Source organism: Panthera tigris, chromosome B2 (assembly GCF_018350195.1).
Source record: "Panthera tigris isolate Pti1 chromosome B2, P.tigris_Pti1_mat1.1, whole genome shotgun sequence".
Taxonomy (NCBI): domain Eukaryota; kingdom Metazoa; phylum Chordata; class Mammalia; order Carnivora; family Felidae; genus Panthera; species Panthera tigris.
Window position 1 is genome coordinate 5,625,737 of NC_056664.1, and position 19,448 is coordinate 5,645,184.

The 19,448-nt window shown below is 46.2% G+C and overlaps 1 protein-coding gene across 1 annotated transcript in view; it reads left to right on the forward strand.

Annotated features, from left to right (window-relative positions):
• DCDC2 (doublecortin domain containing 2) overlaps window positions 1–19,448 on the forward strand; it is a 163,946-nt gene that overhangs the window by 142,510 nt on the left and 1,988 nt on the right. Inside the window, exon 10 of the mRNA XM_042985606.1 lies at window positions 15,184–15,486. Coding sequence (XP_042841540.1) covers window positions 15,184–15,486 — 303 coding nt within the window. The remainder of the gene's footprint in view (window positions 1–15,183; window positions 15,487–19,448) is intronic.

A 19,448-nucleotide genomic window follows, 5' to 3' on the forward strand; every position in this document is an offset into this window, starting at 1 on the left:
TGAGTGTGGAAGTCTTAGTCTCATCCCCCACCCCACAATAAGGCCACAGGCATACAGACACACACACGTGACCCTCTTCTTTCTCTGCACGTTAATTTCATGATGATTTTTGGCTGAGTCAGTATTTAACCTGTACATTATCTTTGCTATATTATTTGAGCCACAGAATGGATTCTGGTTCCGTTTCCTTTCTTGTGCGACCCTCTTTTCCTCTTTCCCACTTCAGTTACCTTTTTTTTTTTCCAGTTGTATAGTTTTCTGTGTAGCTATTACCAAGTGATCTCTAAACTGCCAGGGGTTGATTTCCTCTTGGTGTACTCAAAGCATGTGCAATGATGATGAAATTTCAACTTCATTTTTTTTCTCAGACCCTTCATCATCTGCCTCAAGCTGGGTAGGTATTCTCTGGCTCTGCTTTTTCAAGTTATCTCACTATTTTTCTTTACTATTGTTTTGGGAATTTCTTTCACTTCTCCAGGGGATAGATCTCCTATTCCTTGGCCTCCACATCTTCCTCTTTCTTGGACACACCTTCATTTTTTATGGAACTCACTCCTAGTAGCCTCCTGGGAACAGCTGTGTGGGAAGAACATTGTTTTTGAGACTTTGCACGTCTGAACGTGCCTTTTCTTCTGCTCAAACTTGACTGTATGGCTAGGTATAAAACTTTAGGTTACATAATGATTTCTCTCAGAATTTTGAAACCACTGCTTAGTTGTCCTTCCAACCACAATGCCAATTGGGAAGTTTCATGCCATTCTGTTTCCTGAACCTTTGTAAATAATCCTTTTCCCCTCTCTGGAAGCTTTTAGGCTCTTTTGTTCCTGGTGTTCTGGAAATTTCCAGTTACGTGCCTTGGTGAAGCTCCTTTGCTTATTGGATTGGGTACCCAGTGGACTTTTAAATTTTAGAGATGCTTATTTTTCAGTCTGGAAAAAAATTATTGAACTATCTCTTTGACGATTTCCTTCTCCCCTCTTCTCTCTTTCTGGAACTGCAAGTATTTGGAATGTGTTTTTTTTAATGTTTACTTATTTTTGAGAGAGAGAGAGAGAGAGAAAGTAAGTGTGAGTGAAGAGGGGCAGAGCAAGAGGGAGAGAGAGAGAATCCTAAGCAGGCTCTGTGCTGTCATCACAGAGCCCGATGTGGGGCTTGAACTCATGAACCTCAAGATCATGACCTGAGCCGAAATCAAGAGTTCTATCTTTGTTGGAACAAATCCTTTGTTCCATCTCTATAAATTTTTTCTTCTATTTTCTCAACTTCTTTTAAAATCAAAAAGCTTCAGCGTTTATCTTCCATCTGTTGATTTTTTTGTTATCATATTTTAATTTCTAAGAGCTCTTTCATTTTCTCTGAATGTACATTTTTGTAGCATCTTGTTTTATGGATGTGATATCTTCCTTTATATCTCCAAGGATTCATCTATTATTTTAAACTTTATTTTCCTGTAATATCTCTGTTTCTTTTGGGCTTCTTTCTTTCTTTCTTTCTTTCTTTCTTTCTTTCTTTCTTTCTTTCTTTCTATGTTTTTATCTCTGTCTCATTGTTAGAAGCTTTCCTTGGCTCTCTGGTTAGATTCTTTTTTTAATTGAAATATAGAGGTGCTTGGGGGCTCAGTTGGTTAAGTGTCCGACTTTGGCTCAGGTCATGATCTCACAAATTGAAGTTTGATCCCCACATTGGGCTCTGTGCTGTCAGTGTAGAGCCTGCTTGGGAATCTCTGTCCCCACCCTCCTTTGTCTGCCCGTCCCCTGCTCACTTGCTCTCTCAAAAATAAATAAACATTAAAAAAATTTTTTAAAAATTTGGAATATATCTGACATCTACCATTGTATGAGTTTAAGGTGTGTATCCTATTAAATTTTAGAGTGAAGCATTGAGGAAACCGTGCACAGACACAGCTCCTCAGGTTGGGGGCGTTTCACTGTAGGGTGATTGGTTTTTGCCATTTCATTGGCAGACTTCCATTTTTCAATATCTGTGTTCTTCTTTTGGGTCAGTCTGTTTTCTTTGAATGGAATCTTTCAATCTGTTGCCCTGGCGGTGTAAGCCTGGCGGTGCACATTTGGGGATCTGACTGTGGGAAGGGGGCTCGGGGACCTTGCCACGAACCCAAGAGATTTATTCCTCTTGGTTCCGTGACTGTGCCCTTGCTGCCCTTGTTCCCAGCTAGGCTCAGGTCCAGCTCCCCTGTAGTTCAGGATCTTCAGAGAGGAAGCCTCCTGCAGTTCTCACGGGCAGGGAGGGGATCTTGGGAGTCTGTCTGCTTCTCCTAAAGACCCTAAACCAACCCCCCTATTTTTAGTCACTTCCCTTCTTCCAGAGATTGATGGTGCCTCCAGTCTCTCGGCTTTCTGTAGGTCTTCCGGCCTGCACAGGTTTGCTTCTCGGCTTCCCCTCCCGCAAGAGCACATTTTAGCTGCCTCAGTTCTGCTGTTACTGGCCCCACATCCTTTGGCTTTACTGTTTCCCGAGTTTTGTGGCTGTGATTTCTTTTCAGGCTTCTGTGCCTTTACACATTCATCCCTTTTTTTTTTTTTTTTAATTGCCTTTACTGGCAGTTTAGAGTGGCATTAGAAGGGAGCTAAGAAAAACAACAACCCGCCATTTGTTCAGTTTGCTGTGTTTAACCAGAAATCGCCTCCACACTAATTCATCACGGGGAAAATAAACCATCTTCACAGAATCTACACTAGATGAGAAACCGGCAGCCTGTGACCACATCCCCTGGGAGAGAATCCTCTTTGGCGGGCACAGGGCTTACAGCACCTCCTTCAGAGCCGCGACACTCTTCTGTGCCACCAGGTGGCAGCACACCTGTGTCATTCACCCAGCCCCTGGGGGCATTTGTCCTGGTGATCATTGATCTACACCTTCAGAACGAATGCCATTTAAGGGGCGCCTCGGCAGTGCAGTCCATTAAGCTTCCCACTCTTGATCTTGGCTCAGGTCGTGATCTCATGGTTTGTGAGTTCGAGCCCCACATAGGTGGTGTCAAGCCTGCTTGGGATTCTGTCTCTCCACCTCTCTGCCCCACCCCTGCTTGTTCTTCCTCTCTCAGAATAAAGAAGTAAACTTTAAATAATGCCATTAAAAAAACAAACTGTAGTCTAGAGGCTGTAACTAGAAACAGGAGGTCTGAAGTCCCACGATGCCCACTGACATAGTTCTGTTCTCTGAGCCCTCGTGTGGTCTCCCCACTTACCCAACCTGCCACCTGTGGGGGGTCAGCCGCCATTTGTAGCTTCTCCTACGACCCGCAAGCTAGGTGGAGAGCTTGCCTGTGTGACCAATTCATGTGAAGGAGGCCGCTCTTTCTGACCAGACCCATCGATCTACTTCACTGGAATGTATTTGTTAAAATCAGAATTATAAAATGTTTAAAACCAGGAAAGAAGCTCGTGCAAAGTCCCTGTTTTGCCATCAATGACACAAGCCCCGTTTTCCCACAAAGGCACAGCCTGTTGATGTCCACACAGGCGCCCAGGCTCCTGGCTTCCAGCTTGGATCTCTGTCTCTCTTTCTGTCTCTTTCTCAGAATACCTAGCAGAAGGGCATTGGGGGAAATTACGGACTTCTGATGATCCCACACAGCAGCATGTTCCATCTGTGTGGAGCGCTCCTCGTCTGTCACTGCCTTCGCTGAAGGGAAAGGCAACGGTATTTCCACATGCTTCCTTTTCGAGTCCTGTCCTCCCCGCAAATCCTGCTCCATGTCACCACAAGCCTGGCACACAGCTGCAGGAGTTTAGAGAGGGATGATCTGGCTTCTTAATTTCCCTGTGCATCACCAGCGAGGGTTTTTGTGACATCCTGTCTATGGATTTGTGTTTACTTGATGGAAATGGTATAAAACATTAAAATACAGCCTTCAGGGATTTCTGATGTAAGAGAAAAATCAACATTTACTTCTAAAGGGAGAGAACTTAATGGGGATTTCTTCTTTCTAATGATGACTAGAATATTCTCATGCTATATAAATACATGTTTTCTTTTTTTAAAATATGTTTATGTTTGAGAGAGAGAGAAGGAGGAGGAGGTGGGGCAGAGAGAGAGGGAGACACAGAATCCGAAGCAGGCTCCAGGCTCTGAGCTGTCAACACAGACTCTGAAATGAGGCTCGAACTCATGAACTGTGAGATCATGACCTGAGCCGAAGTCTGATGCTTAACCTGCTGAGCCACCCAGGTGCCCCTACATACATGTTTTCTGTGTGTTTGTTATACCTTCCCAAATGGGTGTTGTGGAAACATGGAGAGCATCGTGGGGCTGGGTGAGCCAGCCCTCAGCTGGTGGCTGGCCAGAGCTTCTCTTTGCCATATCCTCACGGGGGTCACATCTGTGAACATGAGCATCTTTTCTGTAGGTCATGGTACTTCAAACGATGTCTAAATGTTTTTTTGTTTTGTTTTTTGCCTTTTCCCTCTGTGAAAACTGAAAACAGGAAGCTGTTCTTTGCTGTTATGAAAAATTGAAACTGATTATTTCAAAACACATCATTCAACTTGGGTAGGAGATGACTTTTAGTTTCCATCGCAGTGGAAATAAAAGCAAGTGAGGTGACTTTTGTATTTTTAACACCAGTGTCCGAATTCTGTGGGTGAAATTTGCAGAAACGCCTGTCCACACGGGAGCCGGAAACTAACCCTCTCTCTTTCCCAAAGTGCAAATGTAGCAGGTGTTACCTGAGAAGCGGACATATCTAAGGTGGTCATTTTTGTTTCTTTTTGGTTCTGATCCCCGGTTCCTGGTGGAGTGTTTCCGGGAGGGGAAATGAGAGACATACATGATGGTTAGGTAGGATACCTGGACTAGAAAGTTCTAACTTGCTCTGTTGTCTCAGACAGCGAGGTCTTAAACATTAACACACGTTCCTCAGGGATTCCGATGTAAATATAAGAATCAAATTTACTTCCTTTTTTTTAAGTTTATTTATTTTGAGAGACAGAGAGAGAGAGAAAGTGGAGGAGGGGCAGAGAGAGAGAGAGAGAGAATCCCAGGCTGCCAGCACAGAGTGAGTGCCTGCGAGGGGCTCGAACTCACAAACCATGAGATCATGACCCGAGCCAAAGTCTGATGCTTAATTGACTAAGCCACCCAGGCGCCCCAGCATTTACTTCTAAAGTGGACGGGACATTCGCTATAGGTCTGTTTAGATGCCTTCCCCACATCATTTTTAGTGATGCCGTGACTCTCAGAGATGTGATGTGAGTTTTAAAGTACAAATCATTTGAGTTGCCTGGTCTGTCTGTGCGAATGCCATCCAAGTAATTGATGCTTTCGATATTCTGTGACTTATTTCCATATGATTTCCATATTTCATCTTCATTCCTCTTACCACTCAGGAATCCTGAGTTAACCTTAGTAAACTGCATGCATATTCTCTAGAAAGCCTGAATACTTGTGGTTTCCCCTGAGCCGTCCCCGCCAGGACGCAGACGGCCGTCGTAACTACAGACCTTTCCTGACTTGCCACACAAATCAACCATTATCTCAGAATGTCCGTTACGAAATGAATAGTGAGATGTGCAGATGAGCAAGTGCAGGCAAAAGGCACTAGGAGTACCAACACTGGTGTCCTATTAAGGAGAAACACAGAACTTTTCTAGTGGGACTTTTCTAATAACAATGTTAAGAGCCATTGCTTACGGTAAATAATGTGCTTTTTGAAAGGTAAGAGATCTCGGCTTTTTTATAAAAATTGCTGTGTGTGAGGGTACCTATTGTGTGTAATTGTGCATATATGTCAACATGTCTATTATTCTAGCTGCGCTGAGGATGTTCTTGATGTCAGAGAGGCTGAGGGGCTGGAGTCATTTGGATGACTTCTGTGATCCCTGAACCATCATGTACATCGGTTTAGTGAGTGTCACGGAGAGGGTATAATCCTTTCGTGACTCTGCTGAAACATAGGAACTGTACTTTATACGGGATAAAGGATTCCGTAGCTACTCGCAGGCATGAGCTAGTCCTGAGATTTTAGGATGAATGAACTCTGGAGAAACCATTGCTACCAGAAAACGGGTTCTCTTGAAACTTTAGTCACAAGTTGTGTAAAATTTGAGGTAAATATCAGGGGAGAAGACTTTAAGCATAGGTAATAGTAGCTTTCTGATTTTTTGCCTTTGCACTGCTGTGTTTCCTTTTTATAACATGGCTCTTCATAAAGGATGGCAGGGTGATGTAATTAGAATAAACCTTGTAGAATTGTCTTTATGGCTAACCATCGTTCTGTCAACAGTCAATCCTGTATTCTCCCAACTTTCTCTTTTTTAATTTCTAAAAAGTTCTTTTTTTTTTTTTTCAACGTTTTTTATTTATTTTTGGGACAGAGAGAGACACAGCATGAACGGGGGAGGGGCAGAGAGAGAGGGAGACACAGAATCAGAAACAGGCTCCAGGCTCCGAGCCATCAGCCCAGAGCCCGACGCGGGGCTCGAACTCACGGACCGCAAGATCGTGACCTGGCTGAAGTTGGACGCTTAACCGACTGCGCCACCCAGGCGCCCCTAAAAAGTTCTTTTTAACGTTTATTTATTTTTGAGAGAGACGCAGAGTGTGAGTGGGGGAGGAGCAGAGAGAGAGGAAGACATAGAATCTGAAGCAGGCTCCAGGCTCTGAGCTGTCAGCACAGAGCCCGATGTGGGGCTTGAACCCACAAACTGTGAGATCATGACCTGAGCCGAAGTCAGATGCTCAACTGACTGAGCCACCCAGGCGCCCCAGATATTCTCCCAACTTTCAATAAAATGGGTATTTTTTTAAACTGGTATTTTTTACAATAAAAATACTATTTTCCTTTAAAGGGGCATTATTTCAAGGTAGTATTTACAATTAGAGTGCCTTTCTGAAGTGGTGCATTTGTGACTATATTGTGACCAGGTATCTAGAGAAGGCTCAGTAAATGTGAGCCATGTTACCATCATCTCTGCCTTCCCAAAGGGACATACTGTGCCGGCTTTTACCTGTGGGAGGCACATTTGTGTTTAGGTCAAGACAGTGGACATATAATACCATGGCAAATGTGGTGATGGACACAAAGATGAATAAGAAAGAGCTCTTGCTTCTTCTAGAAACTTCCAGACGGCCTCTGTAGAGCCACAGCGGATATTTCCCCATTATTCCATACTCGTTCCAAATATTGTCGGGGGCATCTACTTGATAGCAGCTCCTGTCCACTGTTTTCATTTCACACATCTCACACATACCATGGCAGAGTGTACTGATGCATTTGACCCGTCCCAGCCCCATGAGGGCACAGGTAGGGTGTGCTGGCTGCCTGAGGGAGCCAGGAAGGCTTGGAGAGAAGGCGGGTCTAATGGGAAGGTGTGCTAATGGGCTTTTTAAGAAAACAGGGGAAGGGAGAGGGAGAGAGAAGGAAGAGTATGAATCTGAACATGGATGTACGTGGGGCTGGGGAGGGAGCAGCAGGGAGGTCAGGAGGTACTTGCTGAGTGTAGTGGTCTCAGCTGCCATAACAAAGTACCACTCACTGGGTGGCTTCAACAGTGGATGGTTCTGGAGGCTGGAAGTCTGCCATCAATGTGTCGGCAGGTTGGTATTTTCTGAGCTCTCTCTCTTTAGGTAAGCGTACCTTCCTGATGTATTGCCTTTGCAATGCCGTGTTTTGCACAGTTTATCTAGCTTGTAGATGGACGTCTCCTCCCCGTGTTTTCACGTAGTCTTGACTCTGTGCATGTCTGTGTCCTAATCTCTTCTTTTTTTTTTCAATGTTTATTTTTGAGAGAGAGAGAGAGCGAGGGTGAGCAGGGGAGGGGCAGAGAGTGGGGGAGACACAGAATCTGAAGCAGACTCCAGGCTCTGAGCTGTCAGCACAGAGCCCGACACGGGGCTCGAACCTCACGAACTGTGAGATCATGACCTGAGCTGAAGTTGGACACTTAGATCTAATGTAAGTGTCCCAATATCTTATAAGGTTGTCAGTCATGTTGGATTACAACCCACCCTATGGGCTTCATTTTATCTTAATTACTTCTTTCAAAGCCCCATCTCCAAATAGTCACATTCTAAGGTAATGGGGGTTAGGACCTTAACATGTAAACAATTTTTAAAGTTTATTTATTTATTTAGAGAGTGAGCACAAGTGGGGGAGGGGCTGAGAGAGAGAGAGAGAGAGAGAGAGAGAGAGAGAATCCCAAGCAGGCTCCATGCCATCAGCACAGAGCCCAGTGTGGGGCTCAAACTCAAGAACTATGAGGTCATGACCTGAGCCCAAATCAAGAGTCAGACGCTTAACTGACTGAGCCACCCAGGCACCCCATCACATGTAAATTTTGAGGTGCTACAGTTCAGCTCAAAACAGTGGGAAAATGGGGTTTGTCTCTGGCCTGATGCTGCCTAATAGATCAAAGGGATAATATTCAGGGAACACAGCTTTTGAAGTCTTGTGTCTGTAAGATAGATGCCTGGAGCTGAGGAGAGACATGGAACCCACTCAGCCAGCCAGTCCCTCTGTCTTTCAGTTTGTTTGTCACACTGTAAGGGTGGGGCTGAGCAGGTGCCTGGTTACCACGGTGACCAGTTTATAAACTACTGGGAGCCGTGTCCCTCAACTGGAATCTTTGTCCATTTTTTGTTTTTTTCAGTGCAAATGAAAGGTACCACCCACTGGTCATGCAACCCTTGGCAAGATGCTTGACTTTCTCTCAGGCTCAGTTTCCCACCCTGCCTGCCTGCTGCTTGGGAGATGCAATGAGAACCTATTTGTGACAGTGCTCTGGGAAGCCTGAGATGCTACTGCCCACCTGTCTTTTTTGTCCCCATAACTGGCTCCTGCCGGCCTGCCCTCCACCCCACAGCGAAGCACGCGACCCGCGTGTACATACTAATTCATGCAGGTCAGCTTTGGGTCTTGGTACCTCTTGCTGGGCACGTCTGCATGACTTTAGAGAGTGGCTAGCAGTTGAGAAACAAAGCTACTGGGTGGCAAACTAGTTGTGAGAAATGCAGGCAGGGGACTCTGAAGCAAAGAGTAACCAGCCGTAACTAAGAGCAAGGATCACTTTTTTTGTGGAAATCACACCGGACAGTCTCACTGGACCAGACTTGTACACATCAGCCTGCCTTTTAACTGCACTAACCGAGAAGGGCAAGACGGTCGCTAAGCGTCTCGATCTGATGTTTTGTTTGTTTTCCTTTCCCGGAGGTTTAGAAGGGAGACGGCCCTGAGGGGCCCACCCGAACTCACTTCCGTTAGTTGCAGACCCTGTACTTTACTGTTTCATCGGACAACCTCCCAACTCCCTCCATTCAATGGCCAGAAAAGTGGAGGGATAACAGTAATAAACATACAGATAGCTTGTTAAGTTTGCAATGGTCTTTTACGTGCATGATCCTGTTTGCTCCTTACCACAGCCCTGTGAGGTCGCTGCGATCGTCCTCGGATTCCACAGGGGGCTCAGGCGAGGTGAGGCGAATTTGTTGGCCTGAAGCAGCAGTCACAGCTGCCTCACCCCTCACAGTGTGTATTTCACGTTGCCGGGCGATGCCAGCATTGCAGAAAACATCAGCAGTCATAGACCTCGTGCAGGAACCCCCTGTGATCTTTCTCAGGTATGGACACGGTCTCTGGGGATCACCTGAGCACTGGCTCCTTCCTCCCGTCTCTCAAGTTGAATTGCTATTTCTTTGTCTTACTTCTTCCTTTGGGATTGCTGCTCTGTCCTCCCCACACTCCCCAGCCCCTCGCTTTGGCTGCTGTGTCTACCTCTCTGTATCTGAGTTGTTAACGTTATCAGGGTCTTTGTCCGGCTCTTTGAGGTGGGGGTGGCACAGGGTCTCCACGCACCTGACAGCCATGCTCAGTGACCTCATGCCGATGTCTGGCTAGCCGTGACAGGGGCCGCGTAGCCTGCAGTCAGGCAGGTCCAGCCAAGTGGGCAGAGGCTGAGAACAACTTGGGGAGTTTGAAGAAATTAAATAGTTCCAAAGACTTTTTTTTGTTGGGTGTCGGGGGAGTAGGGATATTTTTCTAGTACTTTCTATATTTTAATTCTAAGTAAGCTGCTGGTCTCAGATGTGTTTGTTAGTTTCTTCATTCAGCTTTGTTATTCATTCAGCACCGCCAATGAGGACCTACCAGGTATCCCCGAATGTTCTGTGAAGGGAAGCTTTTTATACCTGAGACAGGGAGGTGTCTGCCCAGAGTGCAGTTACAGAGTAAAGCAGAGGTTGGTCCCTTAGGTGGCACATTCTGGGGACGTCTTAGCAGACACACAGAGGTGGCCACATAGCTCTACCTGGTGGTCAGGAGTTGGGGCATATAGTTTCCTTAAAAAGTGAAGCAAGTTTCTCATAACATAAAATTAACCATTAACCGTTGTTTTTTTAAGCTTGTTTCTTTTGAGAGGAGGGGCAGGAGGGGCAGAGAGAGAGGGAGAGAGAATCTCAAGCAGGCTCCATATTGTCAGCGCAGAGCCTGACTCAGGGCTCGAATTCATGAATGGTGGAATCATGACCTGAGCTGAAATCGAGTCGGACGCTTAACCAACTGAGCCGCCCAGGTGCCCAGCGTTAACTGTTCTTACATACACAGCTCTGTGGCCTTCAGAACACTCACAGTTGTGCCACAGTCCCCTCTGTCTAGTTCCAGGGCGTCTCCTATCCCCCCAAAAGGGAACCTCATGCCTGCTAAACACTCTCCCCATTTTCTCTTCTCCCCAAGCCGGGCAAGCACGAATCCGCTTCCTGTCTTTGTAGTCAGGCCTGTGAGCGTTGTGTGGAAATGAAGCCCTACAATGTGACTTTCTGTGTCTGGCTGTGCATAGAGCAGCCTGCCCCCCAGGGGAGCGCCGTCCTAGCTGTGAGATGACATCCCAAGACCTCCTAAGAACCGCATTCTGCTGAGTCAACTCTCCTTTGTGGGCGCCCACGGCTAGGGCCGCACGCCGGGTCAGGGTTGTGTGTGGGGAACCAGAGTCGTCCTGGAGAGTGTCTCTGTGCAGGGGGAGGGAAAGGATTGAGGAAAGGTGCATCTTGCTGACCTTGCTTTTCTCTTCCTGGCTGTCCTGTCCTGGAAGGACCGCTCTCACCGCGAACCCCCTCCCACTTGTGGAAGGAGCGTTCTTTTGTTTCTCTGCAGGCCCTCACCATGGTATATATTTTATGCGTGCATGCGCGCACGCGTGTGTGTGTGTGTGTGTGTATGGGTGTGAAACCCAGTGTTCCTTCTGGGGATGATTTGATTGATGTCTGCACTGGAAACATCTTTAATAATTTAATGCCTGCTTCAAAGGAGATTACACCAAAAAGCACACTGCTTTTCATTTATTCATTACAGATCTGTCACGGCAGATTTTTTTTGGGGGGGGGGTGCTGAATTGTAGTGTTGTAGTAATAATAAATTGTGTTCTACACTCAGGATATTTAAAGGATTATAAGCCTTTTAACTCATGCTGCTGTCTTATTTAAATTGATCAAATTGGTATGGTATTGCGCCTTAATCTTTTGCATTTCGAAAGGTTGAGCTAACCGGTTGCGGCTTCATGCGATGACTATAAAACAGCCATGTTGGGGAAGTCTAATAGAAATAACGGGACGGAAGTGTAATAGTGTGAGTGAGTGGTGATGCTGATGGTGGGGAGGGGAGACCAGGGCCTCAGTTCAGGGCTGGGCATCTCCTCCTTTGTAGAGAGGTGGGAGTCTGTCCCGTCCGCTTGTATCAAAGGGAAGGAAAAGTGTGAATGTGTTTGGGAGTTGGGAGTGAAGAAAAAGGATAAGATGAGAAACACAGAACTAAAAACTGAAAGCCAACTCCCACTTGTTTTGCAACATTTAGGTTATAAATCCCAATTTCAGGAGAGGAAAACAGACTTTTCCCATTTACACAGAAGTCCGTCACCTCAACAGACTTTAGCAAGCTCTTGGAATATATTCCCACAGAGACCAGGGACAGGTCCGGATTCCTACACGATCACAGTAAATTTTGAGTTTTTTTCTGTTACTATTATTAAATATTTTTTTTATTAAAAAAAAAATCGGTATCACTTCCCTTTAAAACCAAAACCATTGCTCTGAATTGGGCACGTTTAGGTACACTGACAGTTTCTAGGAGGGTGAAATGCAATTACCCAATTCTCAGAAATAATTGAAAAAGCAGTCTGTTTCTGCCGGCAGCCTATGCGGGTCGTGTTTCTGGCTTCTTGTTTATGTAATGGCTTTGAGGACTCTGCCTAAAAGTCTTTATCATGTTCCCTCCCTAGATCACAGCAAAAGTCTTTAACAGAAATCCAGAAATGTTTGTGCTTTCAGGTCACTAATTACTTAGACACTAAAAGCAGTTTTGCCTTGTAGCGTCCTGCCCTCTGGTCATTGAAAGCGCACCTGAGAGTGCTTGCCTTAGTGACCAGGTGAGACAATGGATTATTGACTTCTCTAAGGAAGAAAACCGGGACTCTGGGGCAGGCTATTGTCTTGGGTTCAAGCCCTGGCCCTACCTGTCTCCCGCCCGTGCGATGCAGATGCGAAAGGCGTTGAGTGGTTCCTCGTTCTCCTTCCGCATGTAACGGGGAATAAGCAGTGGACCCCGAAGGGCTGTTACAAGGGTTTCGTGGAAGGATGAACAGATAAGCCCAGAGCGTGACCTTTGGCACTCACGGGAGACAGTCCTCCATGTACGAACCGCATCCGTGAATGGCGTTCACGTGGGATTTCAGTCACAGCAACCAGAGGCCGCCACACCTAGTGTGAAAGGTCCCTGTCCTGACACGCTAATGGCACCTAATCCCCCACTGCTCTGAGCTCCTTGATTGCAGAGTATTTGTCTGTCGTATTTGTCTCTGAATGCCCAGAGTCTAGAGCACTGCTCAGCCCAGGGGGGGTGCTCCGGGTCCACTCACGCGTGTCATGGTGACAGAGCCCTCCTCCAGATGTCTCGTAGGATCGCACGGTGTGTACCACTCGTGTCCTTCAGAGTCACTAAGAAGGGAGCTTGCTCTCTGTGCTCCAGACCCCTTGGCCTTTTCTTGGTCTCTTGTGATGTGTGAGGGGGAAGCCACCCACAGTGCTTCTCTGAATTGGCCCCTTGTTCTGGTTCTTTCTGCCCAGAGTCCCCTCTCCATCCTGGTGTCCTGCTGAGGAGGCCACCGTGAAGCCCTTGTTCCTCAGGGACGCAGACGTGCCACCTTTGGCCCGGGACATTCCCCTTCTTCTGCTTTCGTGATGACAGAGCCCACCCTCTCGTTGACCGGACCCTCCCTCTGCTCATCGCTTGCCCGGGGCTTTGCTGTGTGTGTTCCTGTGCAGAGATGGGAGATTTTTCTCACCATCCTTCCTTTAGCCTCCATTTCATAAGTGTCTGTCGTGCCTCTTAGCACCACTGGCAGATCACCATGTTTTGTTCCCTTTCTGTCCAGCACTTGGCCTTCCCGAGAGCCTCACCCCGGACAGCACCCCGGACAGCAGGATCGTGGGGCCGCACGTTGTTTGACTTTAAGCATCTGCATGGAAATAGGAGAGGCACAGCCTCACTGTACTGTAATTTAAGCTGCGTGATGACGAACACCATGGTTATGGGGCTATCTTAAGAACAACTCATTTTTTTCCTTCATTTTTTTTGAAGTGCATCTTTCGGAGACTCGATTGAACAGGTTGTTATGACTTCACAGTTCCAACTCTTTCCTCTTGAAAACAGCGTGTGGAGTTTTGCCCTGAACTTTCAGCCCACTCAGTTCCGTATCTCTTCTTTACTTTAGAAATGGAGAGCGTTACGTTAACTTGTGCAAGAAGACCGTCGAGACCTTGTAACGAGCTTTTGGGCAGTTTGAGAATGGTTTTCCAGAGCTGGAAGGTGGGGGGAGAGAATCAGGGTTGATAGCAACTCAAACCCTCATTTTGTTTTTTTAAAAGTTTATTTATTTATTTATTTTGAGAGGCAGGGAGGGGCAGAGAGAGAGAGAGAGAGAGAGGGACAGGGAGAATCCTCAAGCAGGTTCTGCACTGTCAGCACAGAGCCCAATGCAGGGCTTGATCTCACGAACCATGAGGTCACGACCTGAGCCAAAATCATGACCTGAGCTTAACTGACAGAACCACCTAGGTGCCCCTCAAACCTGCATATTATTATAGCTGTTGAAGGACTACACGACCTGACCTGTCCGGTATCAGCCAGAAAGAGACAGGTCTAGGGTCCTAACTTGGAACAAATCCTGTCTGTACTTAAAAACAGAACCAAACAACAAGCTATTATTTTATTGGAGACCGTGAAGATGTAGGAGTGTTCCAGGACAGAACGCATCATGCAAACAAAGCGACTCTAATGTTTCCTTGGCATGTGATGCGGTGGATGTGGTAGGCACTGCGTGTAACTTCTCTCACTGACTCCCTGTGGAGGTTTTATTACACTCGCATTTTACAAGTGGGGGTTCTGGCGCTCACAGAAGTTAGGTAATGGTAAGTGCCTGGCCAGGGCTTGAACCTGGGTCTTTCTCCAGGGTCTTAGCTCTGGTCGTTGGCCCCCTGCTGTCTTTTGAAGCAGATTTACATGTACCCAAATAACAGTAAAATGCCTCATTTGAGCTTATACATTCTTGAGCACTTAACTATTTTTACAGAAAGGACATACATTCTGACCTTGGATCTGTGTGACTGTTTTTGTATTTAGAGATAGGCTGTCAGCGCCCAGGCGTTGTGCGGAAAGTGGTCCACAGCTGGTGTTAAGAAGCCTGGGCTCCCGTTCTGGTGCCACCCCCAGTGCTCTCTTAGTGTTTGGAGATGTAACTACACACCTGGCAGTAGCCATGAGGATGATGATTTCTCCACAAAGACTCTGGACCAGACGCTCTGCTAGATATTGGCCAAGGGCCCTGCAGTCTGGCTTCCTCTCTGCCACGGGCCTTCAGAGCACTGGTTCTGGAGTTACATGCTTCGTTCCAGTTCGGGCTCTACCACTGATACACAGCGGGATCTTGGGCTACATATTTGGTCTCTTTATACCTTCATTTCCTCACCTGTAAAAAGGGAATAATAATTGTTGTGAGGAGTAAGTGAGGAAGTCCTTGGGAAGGGTCACATTCAGTAGGTACTCAGTAAGGGTTAGCACATTGTGTGCTAAGTAAAGGATGTTTCACTTGACAGTAGCAGAATAATTACTGTGGCATTATACTGTGAAGTGGAAAATCTCTGTCACACTTCTCTTATCTGTCACTCGTTCTGATCCACCAGAGGCCAGCAGAAATAGTAGGTGAGGAAGAAGATGGAGAGAAAGCCAACAAGGAAGCAGAACAGAAAGAAGATTTTTCAGGAGTGAATGGCCAAGTTGAAGAGGGAGGAGGTGGGGAGGCTGCAGACGCCCCCGAGGAAGTCGAGGAGGTCCCCGATCACGGCGAGGGGCAGGCGGGTCCCACTCGCAATAATGGAGGCACCGATGAAGAAAATGGCGAGGAGCTGGATCAGGTTAACACGGAGCTTCAGGACACAGTGGACGAAGAAGTAAAGTCTGAAGGAGCTGGCAATGGACAGGATGAGGTATTTCTATTGCTTTCACTCACTTGTGTTCACGCGTGAATGTGTGTGTGGTACACCTGCTCACGCACTTAGGGAATTATTCAAGCACTTGAGACTTGCATCGAAACACTTATTGTTGAGCAGGGAATGACCCAATACCATTTACTTGACTGTATTATTTCAGTCAGTTAACAAATATGTCATCCACCAGATGAATCATCCCCAGAGAATCCGTGCATCTCTTCTGTCATCCATCCATCCATCCACAAACCCATCCATCCATCCACCCTGTTAGCCATCCGTCCGTCCAACCATCCGTCCGTCCGTCCATCCATCCATCCATCCATCCATCCATCCATCCATCCATCCATCCACCCAGTCGGCCATCCGTCCAGCCATCCAGCCATCCAGCCATCCAGCCATCCAGCCATCCAGCCATCCAGCCACAAACCCATCCACAAACCCATTCATCCATCCACCCAGTCAGCCATCCATCCATCCATCTGTCCATCCATCTACCCATCCCCCTGTCCGTCCATCCATCCATCCATCCATCCATCCATCCATCCATCCACTCACCCACCCATCCACCCAGCCATCCACTCACCCATCCATCCATCCATCCATCCATCCACTCACCCACCTATCCATCCAACCACCCACCCATCCACCCAGCCAGCCACTCATCTACCCAGCCACCCACCCATCCAGTCACTCATCCACTCATCCACCCATCCACCCATCCGTTATCTCATTCTCCAAAGTTTTCAGAGGCTCCTGAGAATGTATATAACACATATAAACAAATGCAAACAAGTTAAGACTGGGGAAGGTACAAGGCAGAAGTGAACATCAAGGTTATAAAACCTAAGCATGAAAGAAAGAACATCACCTCTGTCATGGGTGACGTCTTTGTTCTCTAGGGATGTTAAAGTTTAGCTTGTTTACTCCACGTTAAATGGATTAATTGAATTAAGTGTTCCATGCACCAGGCACTTAATAATATATAGTTCCATTTATTATACAGAGAGGGTAAGGAAACGTGGTAAGGCCTTCTTTCCCAGCCTGTGTTCACCCCACTGCCCCTGCAGGAGGATAGTCTCAAGTGCTGGCATTCTACCAGAGGATGGATGATTAAATTAGAGTCTAATAAACAGGCTAAAGTTCAATGTCCTCATATAAGAGGAAGGATGAACCCCACAGCAGGCTCACTACCCGCTTGTGCCCTTCCTTCCTGTCTGTCCTTCTTATCAGGGCCCGCCTCCCTCCAACTATAACCCCCTCTCTTTATTCCTGATGCCCCATATGATGAGTGGGCTTTTCTTGATGATTTAGTATTTTCACTCATCTGTTTTATTTCACTTGGGGGGGATAGAATTTAGTCATGGTAAAATGCAGGTCAGGTTTCAGTAACCAGGACAGAGTTAACTGGAATCTGTTGTCTGGCGTCTACAAAAAACATTGTCAACTTAATCTAAATGAAAACATTCAGTGTGTCCCCCGTTTCATCTTTCCTTAAGATGAGAGAATCCCAGTGGTTGTCAGGAAGAAACCCCCCCCATCCGCAGTTCTACAGAGTTACTAAAATTTAGCTAAAATTTGTGTCCTGTAGTTGTTTGTAGCTGACATTCAAAGAAGAATTCAATTACATGATTTCCTTCCCCTCAATAAGGAAACGAAATGAACTTCCCAAGGAACGAACACACACACACATGCGCACGCACGCGTTCTCCAGGGGAAGCAGGATGGTTTATCTGAGGGCATCCTATGGAAAGCATGATAATGTAGAGAAAGAACAGTGTCCTCGTTTATACGGCAGCTATGATAGTAGGCTTCATGAAGCTCTTCGTTGTAGTTGCCTTTGCTGAAAGTTCGTAGCGTGAAATCAAGTGTAAATCGTGTGTGGGACCTAGATAGTAAGATCCAACTCTGCACTTTTCCAGGGCTCTAGCTTTCCATTCAATGTTATAACCTATATATATTTGACAGAAATGAGTGGATAGGGGCACCTGGGTGGTTCAGTCAGTTAAGTGTCCGACTTCAGCTCAGGTCTTGATCTCACAGTTTGTGGGTTCAAGCCCTGCATCGGGCTCTGTGCTGATGGCTCAGAACCTGGAGCCTGCTTCGGATCCTGTGTCTCCCTCTCTTTCTGTCCCTCCCCCACTCACACTCTGTGTCTCTATCTCAAAAATAAACATTTAAAAAATTAAAAAAAAAAAAAAAAAGAAGTGAATGGATTACCTGTGCTTCCATTCTATAAATTTAACTTTTAAAAACAGGCCTCTTAGGGCGCCTGGGTGGCTCAGTTGGCTAAATGCCTGACTCTTGGATTTCAGCTCAGGTCATGATCTCACAGTTTGTGAGTTTGAGTCTCACATTGGGCTCCATGCTGATGGTGTGGAGCCTGCTTGGGATTCTCTCTCTCTCCCTCTCTCTCTGCCCCTCTTCTCTCTCTCTCTCTCTCTCTCTCTCTCTCTCTCTCTCTCTCTCCTCTCAAAATAAGTAAGTAAACATTAAAAAAATAGGCCGTTTATAAGAACTGGGCCTCGGTCAAGATCAAGTTTCCATAATTTGAAGTACAGGTGTTCTGGTATGTATTGACATTGAATCTAAATTTGTGGAATTACAAATGAACAAGTACCTGATATGTGATGAGTTAGGGATTTTAAGAACTATGCAAATGCCAAAGCAAAGCAATTCCCCACAAAGAGATTTAATCCTTTTTGACTCATCTCTCTTATAATGGCAGTTACGTGTTGTTTCCTTCTCCCCAAAGTGCTAGTTCAGGTACGTTTTAAGCATATCGAATATATGCATAACAAGGTGTATATGAATTATAAATTACATATTAAAAATTAACTTTTTCAAAAGGATTCTTCTGCGATGACTAAAGATTCAGTTTGTTGTGTAACATTTCGTTCCACCTAAGAGTTCTTAGGTGCACTGTGTGTTGTGATGGTAGGAAGACATCGCGAAGCACATGTCAAATACACAACAATCAGCTGACATGTTTTTTATTTATTTAAGTTTATTTATTTATTTTGAGAGAGACAGAGACAGCGCAAGTGGGGGAGGGGCAGAGAGAGAGAGAGAGAGAGAGAGAGAGAGAGAAAGAATCCCAAGCAGGCTACAAACTGCCAGCACTGAGCCCCATGTGGGGCTGGAACCCACGAACCATGAGGCCATGACCTGAGCTGAAACCAAGAGTCAGATGCTTAGCCGACTGAACCACCCAGGCACCCTCCAGCTGACGTTTTTATTGAGCTTGTGTTGTATTCATAGTGCTACTTGAGACACTTCATGACATAGTAATGTGAGATAAGAGACAGTCCCGGCAATTTTTTTTTCTTTTTTAGAGCATGTATCATGGCTGTAGGGGAAGGGGCCTGGAGTTCTTCCTACTCTCCCACACTGGTGGCCCCTGTGGGGGCTGTCGAGCTTCCGGGAGTCCATAGAGCAGAGTTGGAAAACCAACGGACTCTAATCTCATCCCCTCAGATTTCAGTCTAGTGGGAGAAAGACTGTACACGAGGCAGTATTGTTAATACCATAAAAGAAGTCCCAGTGGCACAGATGCCATTGCTGTTGAAGGCACACCGTCCCTGTACTTGATTTCCTCTCCTGCTCTTGTCTTACCTGGTACCATATTCACGAGGAATTTGTGAGCTCTAGTAGGAAACTAACAGAAGAGCATCTGGGGTGGGGCTGGGTTAATGTGCCACGAGGGCAGTATTGCAATTGGACTTCTCTCCTTTTCTCCGAAAATGTTAAAACGAAGAGTATAAACATGCTGTTGAAAAGAACTTAAAGTGAAATCAAGAAAAAAAAAATTGAGAAAAATAAAGCCTGCAGCACAAGAAATGAGTCTGTGCTTTTAAAGCACATTGGGAAGGGCTTTTGTGCAAGTAAGGTATTGAGAGGGATGTGTCCACTGGGTACTGACCAACTGAAAAACAAAAGGAACCTGAGGACTATTTTTTGTT